The sequence below is a fragment of the Lygodium microphyllum genome, chromosome 6 (assembly GCF_053477565.2).
Source record: "Lygodium microphyllum isolate KBCC chromosome 6, Lygodium_microphyllum_v1.1.10, whole genome shotgun sequence".
In the NCBI taxonomy this organism is placed as follows: Eukaryota; Viridiplantae; Streptophyta; class Polypodiopsida; order Schizaeales; family Lygodiaceae; genus Lygodium; species Lygodium microphyllum.
In genome coordinates, this window is record NC_141140.1 from 65,776,499 (window position 1) to 65,794,885 (window position 18,387).

At 43.4% G+C, this 18,387-nt stretch overlaps 1 protein-coding gene across 1 annotated transcript in view; it reads left to right on the forward strand.

Moving 5' to 3' along the window:
• Positions 1 to 17,776, forward strand: part of LOC148034639 (peptidyl-tRNA hydrolase, mitochondrial-like) — a 116,986-nt gene extending 99,210 nt beyond the window's left edge. Inside the window, exons 7-9 of the mRNA XM_087679564.1 lie at positions 16,452 to 16,510; positions 16,593 to 16,669; positions 17,005 to 17,776. Coding sequence (XP_087535690.1) covers positions 16,452 to 16,510; positions 16,593 to 16,669; positions 17,005 to 17,151 — 283 coding nt within the window. The 3' untranslated portion in view covers positions 17,152 to 17,776. The remainder of the gene's footprint in view (positions 1 to 16,451; positions 16,511 to 16,592; positions 16,670 to 17,004) is intronic.
• Positions 17,777 to 18,387: the final 611 nt, after the last annotated feature.

Genomic DNA, 18,387 nt, shown 5'->3' on the forward strand with positions numbered 1-18,387 from the left:
TGCTTCTTCAAGATGAGATTATTCGACACCTAGGTTATCCCATAGGGGAGGAAATGGATTGTCAAGCTTTGCTCAGTCGGATGTCTTTTCATATATATGATAAGTTTATGTATTGGAAATCTCAAGGTTGGCTTCTGCGTGTGCGATTGAAAGAAGCCGAAACAATCATGATCAGCATGATTTCATATAGAGATTATAGGTTACTTTGGTTGACCTTGGAGGATTGCCTTTGGTGGCATTCTTCCTTGCCTACTCCTTTACCCTTATTGTGTAATCTCATCATTTTCTAAAGCAACCAACCAATCAAATTTACCATAGAATGGTGGAGGATAAGAGATGGATTATTGAAAAAGGCAACAAAGTTTGGTTAGTTTATGATAGTGGAGCTAAGTGGAGTGATTGCCTGCTTCACTTATGGAAGTCAAAACTTCTCTATCAAGGAAAGTTTTTTCTCTGTGGGCTTCTCATTAGGGGTCTCCCCATAGGCAATGTGCTACAAGCTTGAAAGATATCCTATGGCAAATGCATCTTTTGTACTACTTGTGATGAGATACCAGTTCATCTTTTATTTCTTGCCGATTGCCAAACAAGTTTGGGACTTCAATTTTGGAGTGTGTACCTCGCTTATAGGGCAAAGAATGCCAGTCTGTTCTTGAGTCCTTGGGGCAAGATGCCTTTCACAGCCAGGTTGTAGTCTCATCATCCTTGCTTGTTTCACTTCATGCGATAGAGTGCTCTTTGGCACATGTGGCAGGCTAGAAATGCCTTTATATTTGATTCGGCCTTAGGTATCCATGGCCATGTGGGACAAGTGTGAGGCTTGCTGTTATGGTAGATTTCTTCTATGATTTCTACTAGCCTCGTTATTTATGCCAAATAGCAGATAACAAGGGCCGGATTTTCTGTGCCAAACAGCACGAAAAAAATGGTAGCAAGAAGTTTCCGGAGTAGCGAGGCAGAAAAAACAAGCACCATTTGAGATGCAACATTTTGCAAGTGCCGTGGCAAGAGGCAGCCCACCAACCATCTCTCTCTCTCTCTCATGGAGAAGTTTGAATTAATGTACAAAACTATTCACATTGGCCTTCTCACCAACGAAGCATAATCATAGCCTCTTTGGAATACATCAAGGCTTCAAGCCAACAAAGAAAAAAGGCAATAGCTATCACAAAGCCAAAAGGCTAATAAAAGAACATAATGCACAAACAAAAACTCTCTAAAAGGCTTTCAAGCAACAATCCATAAGAATGAAGGGGATCATTATGATGGTACAATAGGGATGGAGCAAACAGTATTCATGCATGGAGCTCCCACCATGGTTGGCATGTCACTGTACCCCTTTGATTAGGTATTTGCTCGGCCCAAATATCCTTCTTTGGCACAGCCAAATATAAAAATTATGTTTCCATTCCTCCATTTTTGGGGCTGCTGGCACAATTGGACAACTTGGAATGCTTTTGTTTTTGATTCCGCATCTGGGGTGCAAACTCACCTCACTAAGTTGAAAGGTCTTCTACCTTATTCAGCACATTGATCTCCTTTCCCTTGGCATACGGCAATCTCTGGTGCTTCTTTGTCGTGACTTTTGTACTCTTCTAGTTGTCTCCACTCGAGAACAACAATAAAAATAATGATGACTAACTATGACTACTGCAAGTATAGGCTACTATCATGTGCAAAATGATCTCCCGATGATCTTTCAACTAACCTATAGGATCCCACCTCGGTCAATATGACTCTCTAGAAACAATGTACCCTCCTCGAGGCAAGAATATCTATCATGGGGTGGTCCATGTCATGGAGTCCACTAAGAGGAGGAGGTATTCGTCTTTGATGGTGAGCGATGTTGACTCGAATTTTGCTAGAGGTAAGGATGTCGAGCATGACGATGGGGTGGTGGGCATTGTGCTCTACAAAGTGTGGCTTGGTTTGCTATGACCCTCCTGACTCGTGGATGGTGTGGAGGCACTGTTGTAGTGGTAGCATTTGTAATAGTAGCATGTAGTGAGCTAGCTCTGGACCTAGTATTGAAAGACTTTGTAAGAACCTGTTTGACTCTGCCTCTCTTTTTGCCTTGCTCCTCCTCTAGAACTAGTACTAAAAAACTCTATAAGGACTTGTTGGCTCATTTATTCTGCCTCTCTTTTTGTCTCGCTCCTCAAAAGCTTCTCTATGTATGCCCAGATCTCCAATAAGAACAGTCCTAGGCATGTCTGGTCTTCATACTCCACCCTATGGAGAGGTCCAAACCCCTCCTAAAAAGGGCAATGAAATCTCTCTTTGATCTCATAGTATACAATACATCAACAAATAAAATGCTTCTCAAACTAAATCTCCTAGTAGCATAACTGGTAGATGCATGCATCCTCAAACATGTGAGATTGGGGCAAGAGAGGCTTGAACTTTGGACCTTAGGATTCCTCTCAGCTATGAGACCTGTAGACTAGCCATTCATTCCTCGTTGAGAATCATGCTCAACAGTGGTGTTACAAAGCCATCTATTCTCTCTTGATCTAATAGCACACAAGGCTGCCCTTTGAGCCCTCTTCTTTGCTCTTGCAACACCACTATTTTGACAATGTTATCAAACTTGGCTGCCAATGGGGAACTGGTAAGCTTGTTACTTCCTTCACAATAAGAGTTTCTTGGCCAAGCCTTGGCTGATGATATCTTCATGTTCTTGAATGCCGAGCAGGATAACCTTCCTGAAGCTCTAAACATATGGGATTTGTTTGCACAAGCTTCAGGGCTGCATATCAATACCACTAAATCTACCTTGATCAGTTGTACAGAATGAGACTTGCAAGCTTTTGGGTGGCAAGGGGAGGTGGTAACTAAAAGAAGTATTACAATGCACATTGGGCTATCCTTTGTGTGTGGATGTATTGTCTAAGTAATTGCTAGATTGGATCTCTACATGTGCAGTTGGCAACTCTGTTTATTGAAAAGGGCAAGCATGGCCATGTATCTTAAAAGTGGCCCAAACAATTATGCTGCCGATGATTTCTTATGACTTGCCACTACTTTCTCAGTCAAAGATCAGTTTTAGGGACATTACTCAATATGTTCATTTCATGCTTGGGAAAAAGGACTCTATGCATCCCAACATTTCTTGGACATCATGGAATCATGTTTGTACACAAGAAAAAAGGGTTTGGTGCAATTTTGGATGTGGAAACTCACATGGTGGCATTCAGATGGTTATTATTTGAAGCTCTCTGTCTTGGTCAGCAGCCTTGTGTCTCTATTGCACGATTCTTGCTTGAAGATAGGGGTATTGTGTATGGAAATACAAGAATTTAGGTCTCATGGTGGCAGGTATCCAATATTGATCAGCGTTTCAGTCTCAAATATTCTATGTTACTGGCTCACTTGGTCCATTCATGGAAAGTGTTGCTTCAGAAATCTGATTGGCATCCAAGTAATGATCATTTGCAAGCCAATCCCATGCAGGTTGAAGTGCTAGTTGTCAGATCGTTTCACGAGAAGAGAAGCCACAAGCTAGACCTAGGTTATAAATCAATTGGCATGACTTAGATTGATTTTTATTGCTGATGCGCTTTTATCTACATGACAAACCTTGACGTTCTTCTGGTCGGCTCAAAGGATATTTTAGGTTCCTAGAGGATACCAAGACTTATAGGAAACTATTGTAACATCTTTTTGTGTTTGATAGCCCTTCCTTGGACTATTTTTGGATAGTCCTTGATAAGATTGGAAAATTAAAGGGTGGTTGCACTTGAAGAATGCATCTATTAATTAGATATATCATCTACTTATTAAGGATCATGATTGGTTGACTCATAAGGGCAATTCCATTTGGGGTCCTCATAAAATAACAACATAATGGAAATCCATAGTGATGGTGGGTTGGCTCAACAAGACCTCCTTCAAATACTAAGTATTTGTTTGCCGAATGTTGCAAGGTGGTCTTCCTCTTGCGTTTATGCTTTTTAGATGCAACATCTCAAATGGTGTGTGCTTCTTTTATACTATAATTGTGGAGAAATGTCGTCATTGGTTTATCTTTGCCCAGTGGAAAGGAAAATATGGTCCTTTTATCAAATGTTTGGCATTGTGTGGTTGGAACTCCATGTGTAACCACGAGTGGGTATTTGGAAAGCCTAAGTTTCTAGCCTTTGTGCAGCTGCATTTGAAGTTTGTGTTTCACAACCTACATTTCTAGGGCTGTTGGCATAACCGGACTACCTTGAATGCATTTATATTTGATTCCCATTCCGAAATGCAAAGTCACATTGCTCGACTAAGAGGTCTTCTTCAATGGCCGTATACAAGTGTTCTTCCTAGGGGTGATTTTCTCTCTTGGCATGCGGTAGTTTCTTCAGTTCCTTTGCTGCCCATTTAATTTATTGTTACATTTGTATGTTTCCAATAATTAATACAAATACCCTTTACATGTGTGAGAGAGAGACAGACAGACAGAGATGTGTTTGCAAAAGGTGAATGTGGGTTATGAGACGAAATTATCTATGTCCAATACTAGTTTCAACTACACTAGCTCTAGCTCCACCTCCCCTTTCAATGTAGTCAAATACCTCGTCTATGCATAGTCCAAATAGTGTGGGCGAAAGTGGGCATCCGTATTTTACTCCTATGGTGCTATAAATCCTCGTAGACATCCCTTTAAGTGTGCGCATACACCATGTCACTCTTGTATAATACACAAATGCCCCAATGCATACCCTATGGCAGTCCAATATTTTGCAATCTTTACATGAAATATGCTTAAGGTACTAAGTCAAATGCTTTGCACAGATTCACAAGGCAACAATAAATCCTCTTGTTTTGGGCTTAACACTCCTCAATCATTGCCTTGAGTGTGAGGATATGATCCAATGTAGTGTATTCATGTCACTCTTGTATAATACACAAATGCCCCAATGCATACCCTATGGCAGTCCAATATTTTGCAATCTTTACATGAAATATGATTAAGGTACTAAGTCAAATGCTTTGCACAGATTCACAAGGTAACCATAAATCCTCTTGTTTTGGGCTTAACACTCCTCAATCATTGCCTTGAGTGTGAGGATATGATCCAATGTAGTGTATTCATGTCTAAAACCAGCTTGCCTCTATGCTTTCCTATCGTGCATCTTAGTCCATGTACTAAGCTCATGCTCCAATATTGTGGCTGATCATGATAGTCCTATAGTTATTGGGCACTAAAGGATTGCTACTCTTAAAGAGTGGGACTATAATGTGGTTTGATCATATTTTCAAGTTCACTAAGAGAGAGAGAGAGAGAGAGAGAGAGAGAGAGAGAAAAGTGGAGAGACGCAATGGCTTCGCCTGCGTACCCTGCCCTGCCATCGACTGGTTGACCATCGCGACCTGTTCGCTGTCGCCATCGCCATCGCCTCTGCGGGACTGCTCGTCGCGACCCTGTCCGCCACGCCTGTTGCGTTGCCCATGCCCCGTCGCCCTCGCCTGCAGCCCCCGTCGCCATCGCTTGCAGCCCCCGCTGCCGCCCGTTGGCTGTGTGCCCCGCCCTGTTGCCGCCCGTCTGACCTGCGGGCTTGGCGCCGCCCTGCGCGCCGCCCTGACCTGTCGCCTGTCGCTACCCCCTGCGCGCCCTTCGTCGCCCCCTGCCCTATCGCCTTTCCTCACCCCCTGCGTGACGTCTTTGACCCGCCTGCGTGCTGCGCCGCCCTGCCCTGTGATTTCTTCGCCGTCCTGCCCTGCGCGCCGCCTAGCCCCTTCCCCCAGGGCAGCGCAGGCTTGACTGGATCCTGCGTGAAGCTGGGGACCAGCAATCCGTCCCTGCGCAGGATCGACCTCACCTAACCTAGCTCGCCCTCTGCCAGGACGAGTGTGAAGACAGCAGTATGGCTGGCCTGGATATGGATTTTCTTGACCGGACGGTGGTAGCCCTTGGCCTTGATTCCGATGCAGAGGAGCCGGAAGATATGGTGCCATGCACGGAGGAGTTGCCGCCGAGTTCTGAACTGCCGCCTGCCGGCAAACGCTCCAATCATACGTCTGATGAGCCAATGAGTCCTCCGGAACGCTCCTATGCGCAAGTGGCCTCTGATCTTGTGGATTCGCAGGAAATTGACTGGGAGCATTTGCTGGACTTCGCCAATACTCTGCTCGGCGATTATGTCCAGCATAATACCGAATCTTTTTCTATTGCGGGAACGGATGATGTGCTGGAAGCCACGGTGGACCCCAAATCAGTCTTGCGATCCTTCTCGGTGTTTTATGACCGTGTAGTTATACTTTTCTTCACTGGCAGGATCCCAGTGCTTTCGTATATTCACCAGTGGTTGCACCATCTATTGCAAGGGGAGTCTGTTGAGGAGATCTTCCTTGGATCTCGCGGCTTTTATGAGGTGCTGCTGAAATCGGAAACGCATCGTGCTGAGCTCCTGTCCAAGTTGCCGCTATTCTTTGATCGCCGCTTGGTCCATGTTGTGCCATGGCGCCCCATGGCCGACTTCCAGTGTCTGCTTCAACGCGAATGCCCGGTGTGGGTAGAGGTGGAAAATTGTCTGGCGGTCTATTGGCCCATGTTGAAGGATGCAATGGCAGTTGTGGGAACAGTGCTGGTTCCCCCAAGCCTCAGGGCGATGAACTGCAACCGTTTATGCATGCTATGGGACACGGCCAGGAAAAGGCCCGCGTGGCTTCGTCTCAATTGTTCGGGCATGCATCCTTTGTATTTTCGCTTAAAATGGGGTAACTTTGCGGAACACTGCTTTTCATGTGGTAAATTGGGGCATTTCATGGCCGAATGCCCGGAAAAGCAATCGTCTTCAGAGGATGCGCAGGTTGTGCTGCCCAAGGACGACATGGTGCTTGATGCCACGCCCCAGGAAGCCCTTCAGTCTCCTCATGTCATGGATAAAGGCAAACAACAGGTCCTGAGTGTGGATTCCCGTCGCACTGACTGGATTGAGGCACGTCCCAAAAAAGGTAAAAAGTTGGATGCAGGCCTGGTGGATCCTGGGCCTACCGCTTCCCAGGATTCCGTGCGCACGTATACACACCGGAAAGAAATGGCCACTTCACAGCAGGCTGCGCGTCCTACGGCCCTGTTTGCCCCCCGTAATCAGTCTCCAAGGAGAGCCTATACCGACGGCCCCAAAGGCCCACCTGCCAAGCTGGCGTTCGATGCCAAAGGTAATGTTATTACACCCTGGGATCGGCGTTATCCCCGCCCCTCTCCCAAGGCAGTGGATTTTCCTTCTACCTCCAAAGCAGGTCACCAGAATTCTTTTGCAGTATTGGCTAATTTTCTGGATGAGGGTGTCTTGGATGCTCTCGCGGAAAAGGTGAAATCGAGGCAGCAGGCGCCTCGTTCCTGACTTCCTTCTTTGAGGATACATGAAGATAGCCACGTGGAATGTGCGAGGCATTTGCTCTCGACATAAGCAACATGCCATGTGGACCGTCTTGCATGAGAACCAGTGGGATGTATTGTGTGCAGTTGAGCACAAAAGTCACGGTGAAGCAGGAAAAGTGATGGATTGTCATGGATTCCGTTTGTTTTATGCAGGGACCCATGCTACGCACTATTCGGGCGTGCTGATGATTGTCCATGAGAAATATCAGCCTGTCCTTGTTAAAAATGATGTGCAGGGCTGCTTTCTGGTGATCGAAGTCTTATTTGAAGGAGAGATTTTATGGCTGTTGGGCCTCTATGCTCCGAATGATCCCGCATCCCGACGGGATCTTTGGTCCACTTTGCAGGGCTCCATGTCACTCGGCCGAAGGGGGTTTTTGATAGGAGATTTCAATATGTGCGTTGACTCTTCTCAGTCCACTTCAGGGCATTCGGTAATGGATACGCCGGAAAGCCGGGTGTGGAGTTCCTTTGCTTTGCACGTACTCAAGCAAGATCTTTGGTCGTGGCTTCACCCTTCTTTTTCAGGGTTTACTTTTCATTCCGCACAATATGCAACTACCTGGTCGCGACTGGACAGAATGTATATCACGCAGGGGGATGATTTTCTTCCCGAGATGCTGGAAATGAAGGTCTTGCAGCAATATGCGTTGTCGGACCATTTCCCCCTCCAGCTTGAGATGCGGGCACACTCTATTGCACCTTTTGTGCAATTGCTGGATAAGCTCCCTTTACGTTTCAACTCCTCTTATTTGAAGCATTCAATTTTCCAGGGCTATATGCAGCAGCTAATTGAGAGGTTCTTATTGGACTTCGCCTCTGAGGGCTTGCCTTCATTTGCACGGCTGCTCTCTAATGCGCAGCGGGTTGCTCGCCAGTATGGGATCCATCATGCCTCGCTTTGCCGCCGACGTCAACATGCAGCAGAAGACTTACTGGCTTTGGTCCGTTCCTTGCTTCTGGATTCCCCTGATGATGATTTTCTGCTGTCTCTGGAGAGGCGGTTGGCCCATCTTATTCAAGTGTTTCAGTTGAAATCTTATCAACAGGCCAAGCTGCACAACTTGACTGACACATTGCAAGATAGTGCCTGCCAGTCTCATAAGTTCTTTCGCGCCTTGCATGCGTCTCCGGCTCGCGAAAATATGACCAGACTCCAGGATTCGGAAGGTCGCATGGTCACGGATCTGCAGACCATTGTCACTATGTGCAGAAACTATTTTATGGAACTTCTTGGTTCTTCTTCCTCGCCTTCTAGCGAGGTTACGCATGCCCGCTCGGTCTTCTATCATCTGGTCCGCCAGCAGGTTCCAGTTGATATGCACGCCACTTTGAAGACGGATATTTGCGAGGAAGAGGTTATGGATGTTTTGTTGCACCTGCCGAAGGATAAAAGTCCTGGCTGGGATGGTCTCACTAATGAATTCTTTCAAACCTCGGCCACGCAGTTGGTGAAACCATTGGTGGCCATGTTTCAGCAGGTTTGGGCAACGGGGGTCATGCCCTCCTCATGGAAAGAAGGCCTTATCAAACTAATTCCAAAGGTCCCTTCACCGTCAAAGCTGCAACACTGGAGACCAATCTCTTTGATGGGCTCCATGTATAAAATCTACTCCAAAGTACTGGCGAATCGGCTTCACAAGCACCTTCCAGCTATTGTGCATCCTCTCCAATATGGTTTCATTAAGGGCCGCAACATTCTGCATAATATCTTAAATGTGCAAATGGCTATTGACTATGCGCGGCACTCCGGTCAGGAAGTGGTATTGATTCAATTGGACTTGGAAAAGACGTTTGATTATGTGGACTAGTCTTTCATTGCAGACCTCATGTCTGCTATGGGCTTTGGTACCCGGATGTCCCGATTGATCTACACCATTAGTGCTGCGGCTTCCTCCAGAGTTATGCTTAATGGTGGGGTTACAGAGCCATTTGTCCTTGCACGCTCGGTCAGACAGGGTTGTCCTTTGAGCCCTCTCTTCTTTGCCCTGGCGACTCACCCGGTCCTTTCAATGTTATCCTCCATGGCAGCCTCTGCTCAGCTGGCCGGGCTGTCTATTCCGTTGGGTCAGCACTTCGTTAGCCAATCTTTGGCTGATGACACCTTTATGATTTTGCAGGCGGACAGGGACAACATTCGAAGGGCATTAGATGTTTGGACACTCTTTGGACAGGCCTCTGGGCTTCGCATCAATGCCTTTAAGTCAGCCATTCTCAGTTGTACGGAGTCTGATTTACAGTCCTTAGGCTGGCAAGGCCAAGTGGTTTCCCGTGGCTCCATTGTCAGGCATCTTGGATACCCATTGGGGGTGGATGTACGACCAAAAGACCTGCTGGAGTGGATTTCACAAAAACTGGCGGCGAAGTTTATGTATTGGAAGTCGCAAGCGTGGCCATTCCATGTCCGCCTCAAAGTGGCCCAGACAATCATGCTACCAATGCTAACGTATTTCTTGCCTTTGTTGCCATGGATGCCTACTACTTTGAAGGCTCTCACTCATCCCATCCGTTTCATGCTGTGGAAGAAGGATTCACTGCAGGCCGGCATTTCGTGGATTTCATGGTCACATGCATGTATCCCTAAGCGCATGGGTGGTGGAGCTATTTTGGATGCACACACTCATATGTTAGCTCTCCGTTGGTCCCTTTTTCGTGCCATGTGTGTGGATCATCACTCGTGGACCATCATAGCCCGTTATTTTCTTGAGGACAGCGGGCTCCGCCATGGCAACACACGGCTTCGGGCCTCCTGGTGGTATGTCCTTAATGCTGACTCTCGTGTTTCCAGTCCCTCTTCCTCTTTGTTATTGCACTTGGTCGGCTCTTGGAAAGTGGTGCTCCAAAAGGCCCGTTGGCACCCAGTAGGGGACCGCTTGCAGACTAACTCCTTTCAGCTGGAATTGTTGGCAGTATCGAGACTCCTTTCATGGGAAGATAAACATCAGCTCAGACCAAGATTTAATCGCATGGCCCGTTTAGGTGTGACGTCGGTTGCGGATGCTACCCTTGCCACTCGCAATGTCCTCGTATCGTTTCGGACTGCTAGGCGACTCTTCAAGATCCCGCGTGGATACCGTGATTTATGGGAGCAGCTTTCGTCGGAGCTTCAGGGTAGGCAACCCTTTCCTGCCCTGGCTGTGGATCGCCCTTGGCAGGACTGGGACCTTACAGGCCGGCTGAGTCTGGAAAAGGCCTCTACTAATCAGGTGTATCATCTTCTCGTTCAAGATCACCAATGGCTGGGTGAGAAAGCTAATACTGTTTGGGGACTGCGGAAATCGCTGTCATGGTGGCAGAAAACGCTGATGGAGGGTTGGCTAAATAAGACACCTTTCAAATGCAAGGTTTTTCTTTGGCGGGTGATGATTGGTGGTCTTCCTCTGGCCTCGGCTCTTGCCAAGCGTCGCATCTCGAATGGCAATTGTTTTTTCTGTACCACACCGGCGGAATCGGCCCGACATCGTTTTCTCTCTTGCCCGCTCGCCAAGAATATCTGGTCACTCTTGTCGCACATTTGGCGCGCGGTGGTGGGGTTCTCGCTAACTCCTTTCGACTGGGTTTTTGTGCGCCCGAAGTTTCCCACACCGCCACAGTTGCATGTGAAGATCTTATTTCACTTTTTTAGATATTGGGGATGCTGGCACATTTGGACCACGCGCAATGCCTTTCTCTTTGATTCGGCCTCTAATGTACCGCGACATATTGCCAGGCTTAAAGGGCTCTTGCATTGGCAGCTAGATCTCATCCGACACTCCGACTTGCTCCCTCGGGAGGATTTGCATCCGTGGCATATGGCAATTGCCTCTGGGTCGTCACCATGATTGGTGTAACCTTTTCAGTGCATTACTACGGGGCTTCCCCACACGTTGGCCTAGGGCCCTCGTGTATCTTGTAATCAGAAAAAAGAGAGAGAGAAAGAAAGAGAAAACCTCTTCACATGATGGCTTTGTGTCATCATGTATCTTGTAATCAAGTAATCTTGTATTTTTTTCGTAATTAATACAATTACCTTTTACGAAAAAAAAAGAGAGAGAAATGAAATGAAATGATATTTTAACGTCTACAAATGGCCAAAATGACCTATGAGACCATGAGTTACAATCATGTGTATGATGGTACAACTGTATGGGCAAAATATGTAGCACAAAGCAAAATAAGAAAGGAAACTAACTATGGCTATGTGTAAAACATAGAGCTCTATCTAGTAACAATGAGCTCCAAATGGTATAATCTCATGTGGGTATGGAGGGCCTAACTCTAGTCCGAGCAATAATCCCATGTATCCGGCTATGAAGGTGTCATCGTTATCTATGTCGAGGCCTAGGATGTCTGGATCGGCTAAGCTGAACAGCTCGATCAATCAATACTCCTTGTCTGTGTGTGGACTGTGGTGGTGAGAGAGAGAGAGAGAGAGAGAGAGAGAGAGAGAGAGATCTATTAACATCATATGAGCATTTTGTTTCACTTTTTCAAAATTTGGTGGTGTTGGCATATTTGGGTCACTCACAATGCATTCATTTTTTTATGCCACCTCAGGCATTTAGCATCATGTTGTGAAGCTCAAGGGACTTCTTGAGTGGCAACTTGACCTTATACAACTTGTTTATATCTTGGTCAAATATGATTTAGTTTCTTGGCATCTGGCAATCTTAGTGACCTAGCTCTGACTTTTGTATTCCTCTGTACAGTGTACTTTGTTTGTGATATAATACAATATAACAACTCATTTCGAAAAAAAAGAGAGAGATCTATTAATGTCCTTTGGATGCCAAAGTTAATCTATAGAATGTATCAAATAATTCACTACATTCCACTTCGGAGCATTACGGCCATGCAGGCATATAAAAGTAACAAGGAAATATTTAAATATACGAAACTCTAAGCTCTTATGACTTCATCTGTGGAGTCTAGATTTTCTATCAAGGGAAAGTGTTTATATTGTGGCTTCTCATTGGAGGTCTTTCCACAAGGGATATGTTGCATGGTCATAAGATATCCCGTTGTAGATGTATCTTTCGTACTACATGTGATGAAACCCGTGGTCATCTTTTGATCTCTTGCCCAATAGTCAAACAGATTTGGGACTTCCTTTCGTGGGTGTGGACCTCATTGGCATGTTAGAGAATGCCCATTTGTTCTTAGGATTTGGGCAAGATGTTGCCCATGGATATGCTATAGTCCTATCATCCTTGTCTCTTTCATTTCATGTGATGGACTCGTCTTTGGCACATTTGGTAGGCTTGCAATGCTTTTATCTTTGATTCGGTCTTGGGTATCTGTGGTTATGTAGATCGTGTGTGAGGATTGCTATTATGGCATATTTCTTCCATGGTTTCAATTGGCTTGATATTTAGATAGCCTTTTGGCTTCATGGTGTTCTCTCTTCATGAGGAACTATTGTTTTAAGTTAGAGAAAATAAAAATGAAAAACTCTAAGGATACATCAGTGGGTAATGTGTGGCATAGGGCATTTGCCATAAAATGAATGTGCTACACAAATGAAGAGAATATTTGAAGAAACTCGTCAGTAGGTATCAAGGAGACATTTGCGCACATTATTTTCGATATCAATATATAATTGCCCTAATCTATTCATGTCTTTGAGATCAATGTCATGCTCTATGTGGATGGGTTCAAGCACTCCTACTCGCTTGTATTGCTCCCTCTAGGGTGACTCTCACGAGGATGTGAATTTTCAGCATGGCACTTAAGTTGTGCACATGCAAAGTGCATATGTAAGACTAAGTTAAATGTGTGTCACAGTGACACATAATCCTAGCTCTAGTAGTGGGAGATATCGGTAGAAGTTATGGATAGGTGCTAGTGGGGTGCCTAGGTTAGATCTTGGTCAAGGACATTGAATTTTCCATTGGAAATGATCTTTGGCATTTGGATGAGGGTTTGCATGGCGGCATTGAAATGCGTACATCTGTGCTTCAATTATTCAAGAAAGTTGCTGATGTAAATTCAGGCAATGAACAGCAGAATAGGCAAAATTTTGAATATAGATGGGCCTATCCAAGAATGAAGGTGAGTTTCATGGTTGCATTGCTAGATACATCAACTCTCTTGAGGAGGTGGGTGGGTGATACCCTATTTAAATTTAGAATTGCAAGCAATTTGCTGAGATTGTATTCAGTGTCACAAAATTCAGCAAGCCTTCTTAAGTACACTTATAATGATGCGTCATCAGAAGTGCCTACTCTTGGTATGGGCTCCTAGCATGGACAGTATGCTGTAAATGCTTGTTCTTTTGATGAAGTTGGGATTTCAATGCCATATTAATGCTGAAAATCAACAAGAAGAAGAGGATTCAAAAGCATGGAAATCATGGTTATGCAAACAGTATGCCTTTTGGGCAAGGTATACATTCAAAACAAGAACATCGGGGATGCTTTGATGATGGATACATGTTTCATGCTATGGTTGGTCATCTCAAATATGCAAAGGGCATAAGCATGGTTATGTGATAGGTGCACATGTTGTTTGTTGACTATGATGGTGACATGTATTTTTAATGGTAATTGGAGATACATCGGTAGAAGTTGTTGCCAACCAGTGCTAGTGGGGGTACCTAGGTCACATCTTGGTTAAGGACATTGAATTTTCCCTTGGAAATGACTTTTCATGTCATGGGGGTTAGAGATTGAAATTATTTAATATCCTAAACTAAAGTTTGTGAAAATTTTCAACACTTTTAGATTGAAAGAGTTTAGGAATTTAAAATTGAGGCAATTTAGGTCAAACAAGATTTAATAATTCTTTAATGAGGGTAGGGGCAATAAGCTATGCAGCTCAAATTTGCATGTGGAGGCCCTGGTGAAAATAGAAATTCGCCAAATGTCAAGTTTGGGTAAGTTTTGGGCTTCATGCAAGTGTCTCTCCCATATTGAGCTAATTTTCTCCCATTTTGGGCTGTTTGGGAGAAGTTTGAGGGTGGAGAATTGAGTAACGGGTTGAGGGAGACCATTAGGGGCAGCAAAGAGACCTAATCTACCGTATTTTTTGGGGGTGAAAGAGCAAGGAGCTTACTAGGATTTGGTGCACGAAAGCTGGAGAATTTTCTCTAATTTGTTGCTCATCTCTTATCCCTTAGCAAACCTGAATTTTCTTAGCTTTAATTTGCTAATATAACTTTGACTTCTAGCAAAATTTAGGGTTTCTCAGCTGTATGGAGAAGTGCATCAAATCTTAGCTAGGTAACAAGGGGATTTGCTGGAAATCTAAGAAATTACAGTAGAGAAGGTTGTTGTTGTAAATCCGACCAATGGACAATAGAATAGGTGAGATTCGAATCTATAGGTGGGTTAATTTGCATGCAATAGCAAAAGGGGTAATTTGGGGCTTGATTCAGTTAGTCATCGGAGACTTGCATATAAATGTTCTTGACGGAATTTGTACCCAAATGTGCATTGGATCAAGGAGCAAATTGGAGAGACAGTTTTGAGACATTTGAATACATTACAAGTGCCACTTCTTAAGCTACCATGAAGATGTGTATCCCTTGAACCAATGTGGTTGAAACACACTTCATGTGTGAGGAGGTAAAACTACTGCGAATAGCACTCTAAATATATGGAGTTTTTAGAGACTTTTTTTTATTTACAAGGAGAATTTGCAGTGGTAGTCTCTACTTAATTTCAGTTGTATAAATAGAATAGAATGATGTGATATGGAGTACACCTATTTAACAAAGGTTTACTCAGAATAATTACAGGAGAAGCTATGATGGAAAATTGTAGATTTGAAGAGAGCAAAGGAAAAAAAGAAAGAAGTGAGGAATCAACAACAATAATGGATATTTACATGTGCAATCCTCTAGACTTGAAATATCTCTCACTTGATAGACATATAATATATGATAGACCATTAGTCCCCATGATGTATGTAAGGTAATTTTGTTGTCTTAACAAACACAATCACATCAATTCTCATTTGAGCATTATACATGTTAAAGCTATTACCAATTTGAAAAAGAGACACAAACCACTTGGAAATGTTAATGCATGGGAACAATGAAAATACCATTACCCTTTTCTGATCTCCTCCATTTAAAATCCTCCAAATATTTTATATATAGGTAAATCATGAGAAAAGGTGACAAATGGTGGATTGCATTCGAAGAGGCTTTTTGAGGGATATCTAAGGAATGTGTCACCACCCACATCTTTTTGACTTAGCATATGGCACTTGGACTTGAAGTTGTGTTGATGTTGCTGACCGCTTGTCTGATTTTGTCATCATCTATCTCCTCTTCCTACTTATGAATGTTAGCTTTTGATGAAGATATGAGAGGCTCTTGAGAATCTGAATATAATGAAGCACCAATATTGGATCCCCTTTCGATATTTGCCTCTACAAGTGGTGAGATGGGTGTAGCGGTTTGATGCCCTCTTATTTTTGGTAATTTGATTTTATTTGATTCTTGAGGCTGTTTTAAGGAGAATGTAATAAGCGTAAATGCACAGTAATTGTCAATTAATGCATGCCTTAGTGTTAGTGGCTCATCAATGTGAGAATACACGAATGAATACAAAGCATAATCACTGACACAATGGATAGTGAGAGATGAACACAAGAACTCACAATGAATGAGCGATGGAATCCATAAAAAGCATGAGATGAATAGTACGTCACAATCCCTCTCTCCATTATAGATGGGGGAAAAATGCCCAAAGCATGTTACTTACAAAACTAACAGGGTTACCCCTTGTCCCAAATGTATGATGTATCTGAGATATGTTAAGGGTGAGTGGTATTCCTCAGTGGTTTGGTATTTGTCTCACTTCTAAAAACATTCGGAGATGTTTCTGTCGGTCTTTCTGTGTGACAATCTATTGTTGTTCTTCAGAGGATTTTCAATTTGGAGCACAAGAAATAAAGTTATATTTGAAGCAACTTTATGGTGTGTAATTGATTGGTTGAATCCATTGGGTGAATATGAGCTCAGTCCAGTGACCTTTTGTTATTGCTCTATTAGGATGAACATACTAGTGACATTAAGGGCTTCCACTCGTTTACATATGTATTTGCAGTATCTGCAGGACATTAGAAATCTTTCTCAATGTTTATAATTGTTCAGGCTGCAAAGTATTTCCGAGCATATCAAGAAAACTAGACTATTTCCACGTCTCCGCATTGGTAACTTCACAAAACAAAACTTGTGTACAAAAATTGCTGCTGTTTGTTTTTACTAGGATCGATAATTAACCTTTACACTCAGGTATTGGAAAGCCACCAGGCACTATGGAGCCTGCTGCTTATCTCTTGCAGAAGTTTGATATAACACAGAGAGAAGAGGTATGTTCATTCTGCAATTCATATCACTTTTACTTTTGAGAGAATTAAGTAAGACATAAAGTGTCTCTATACAGCCCTTGGAGGCTCTTGGGCTGAAAGTGGATTGAAAAGGGCCCCATGATCCACAACAATTAAGTAGACATAGAGTATTTGAGGACTTCATAATTGAGTTTCCCTCAAGGAGATTGTCTTCAAAGCTTTCAGTTTTTCAGTTACAGTTTAAGAACTAAGTTGTACAACTGATATAGTACTTGAATGTGGTGAGGTGTATGGTGTCAGACCATCAGGTTCTCTGTAGGCCATCCTCAAGATCACTGAACTTGGCATTTTTGCAGATGGATTACATAATGACTCGAGGGATCAAAACAATCAGACAAGCTGTAATTGAAGGTGCTGAAAAGGCAGCAACTGTATGGAATGAACTTCCAAAGAGCCGAATGCGACTTAATTCCGAGGAATTGAAGCTGTTGAAAGGTTGCTGATATCTTTCCTGAATCTGTGGACTCCTGTCAACATTTACAAGCAGGTAGCTTCTGAAGTGTATTTGATCCAGTGAAGTCGCAAAGGTTCACTATCTCAAACTCGCTCAAAACATCTGAGAGACAGCAAACAATCAGAACACTTGGTGAAACATGACTCCCAGAAGATCTGCTCCAAGCTACACAAAAAGAGCCTCGTGCAGTTAGCCTCACAACAAATGAGGGAAGGGACCAGTGACATTTAAGCAGCCCAGCTATATCTTCCTGAACAGTGCAAAGGAAGAACCCTTATATTATGTGCATAAACCCATGTTTCTTTTCAAATCCTTACCTTGTGCAAAATTTACCCCTGCCCTCACAATTGAACAAATATAAGAACAAAAAGACAAGAAAATATAAGAAATAGTGGTAGATTTCTAGTCATTCCACATGAATTCTACAAAGACACTGAATGCTCAAACAGAACCTTAGAGGAGAAGTCTTGATAGAAGTTTCACGAGAGTAAAAAATGCTATTCTAATATAAAGCTTGCGCACAAGCACAAAAAATGGAAGAACTCCTCAGCAAAACTCTTACACCAATCAGTGCAACATGTTAGTGGTAGTCTAAAAAGTGCATAAGCATTTCAAGGCGCATTTAAAAATTAAGCAATTCTTTCAACAAGAAAAGCTTTTAGAATGTGCAGTTGTCAAAGATTTGTTCAAACTCTTGGCGATTTCTTCTCATTTCTCTTCTTTTTCATTGCATTATTACTTGAATCATGTGTAAAGATAAAGAAAAAGTGTTAGTATTCTAGGGTAAGTGTAATTTCTTTCACAACACCATTGCCTCATAAGAGGGTGTTGTATGATCTTCTTTATTGAATGTAGCAAACCTTATTAGAATATTAAACCTAGGGGGTGGCAACATCAACATTTGTGCCTAGTGCACTTGCACCAAGTTCAACATTCAATTGCCACAATTTCGTTTACATCCATAGGACATTTGCATCTCTGGACTCCAAAGTCTTTCAAGCCCAAAACTCTTATACGGGTTAGACCACCATTCCATTCATAGTTGTAAAAATTGCTCCTCATTGTGTACATGCCACACTAGCGTTTATTGAGTACAATCACATACTCTCATGGACATCTCTTTCTTCTTTCCATGGTTATAACATAGTCACTTGTGAACTTTGAAGAAGTGTGTTCGAAGTAACCTTTAAACCTAGAGTAAACAGTGATTGAAACTTGAGATTGG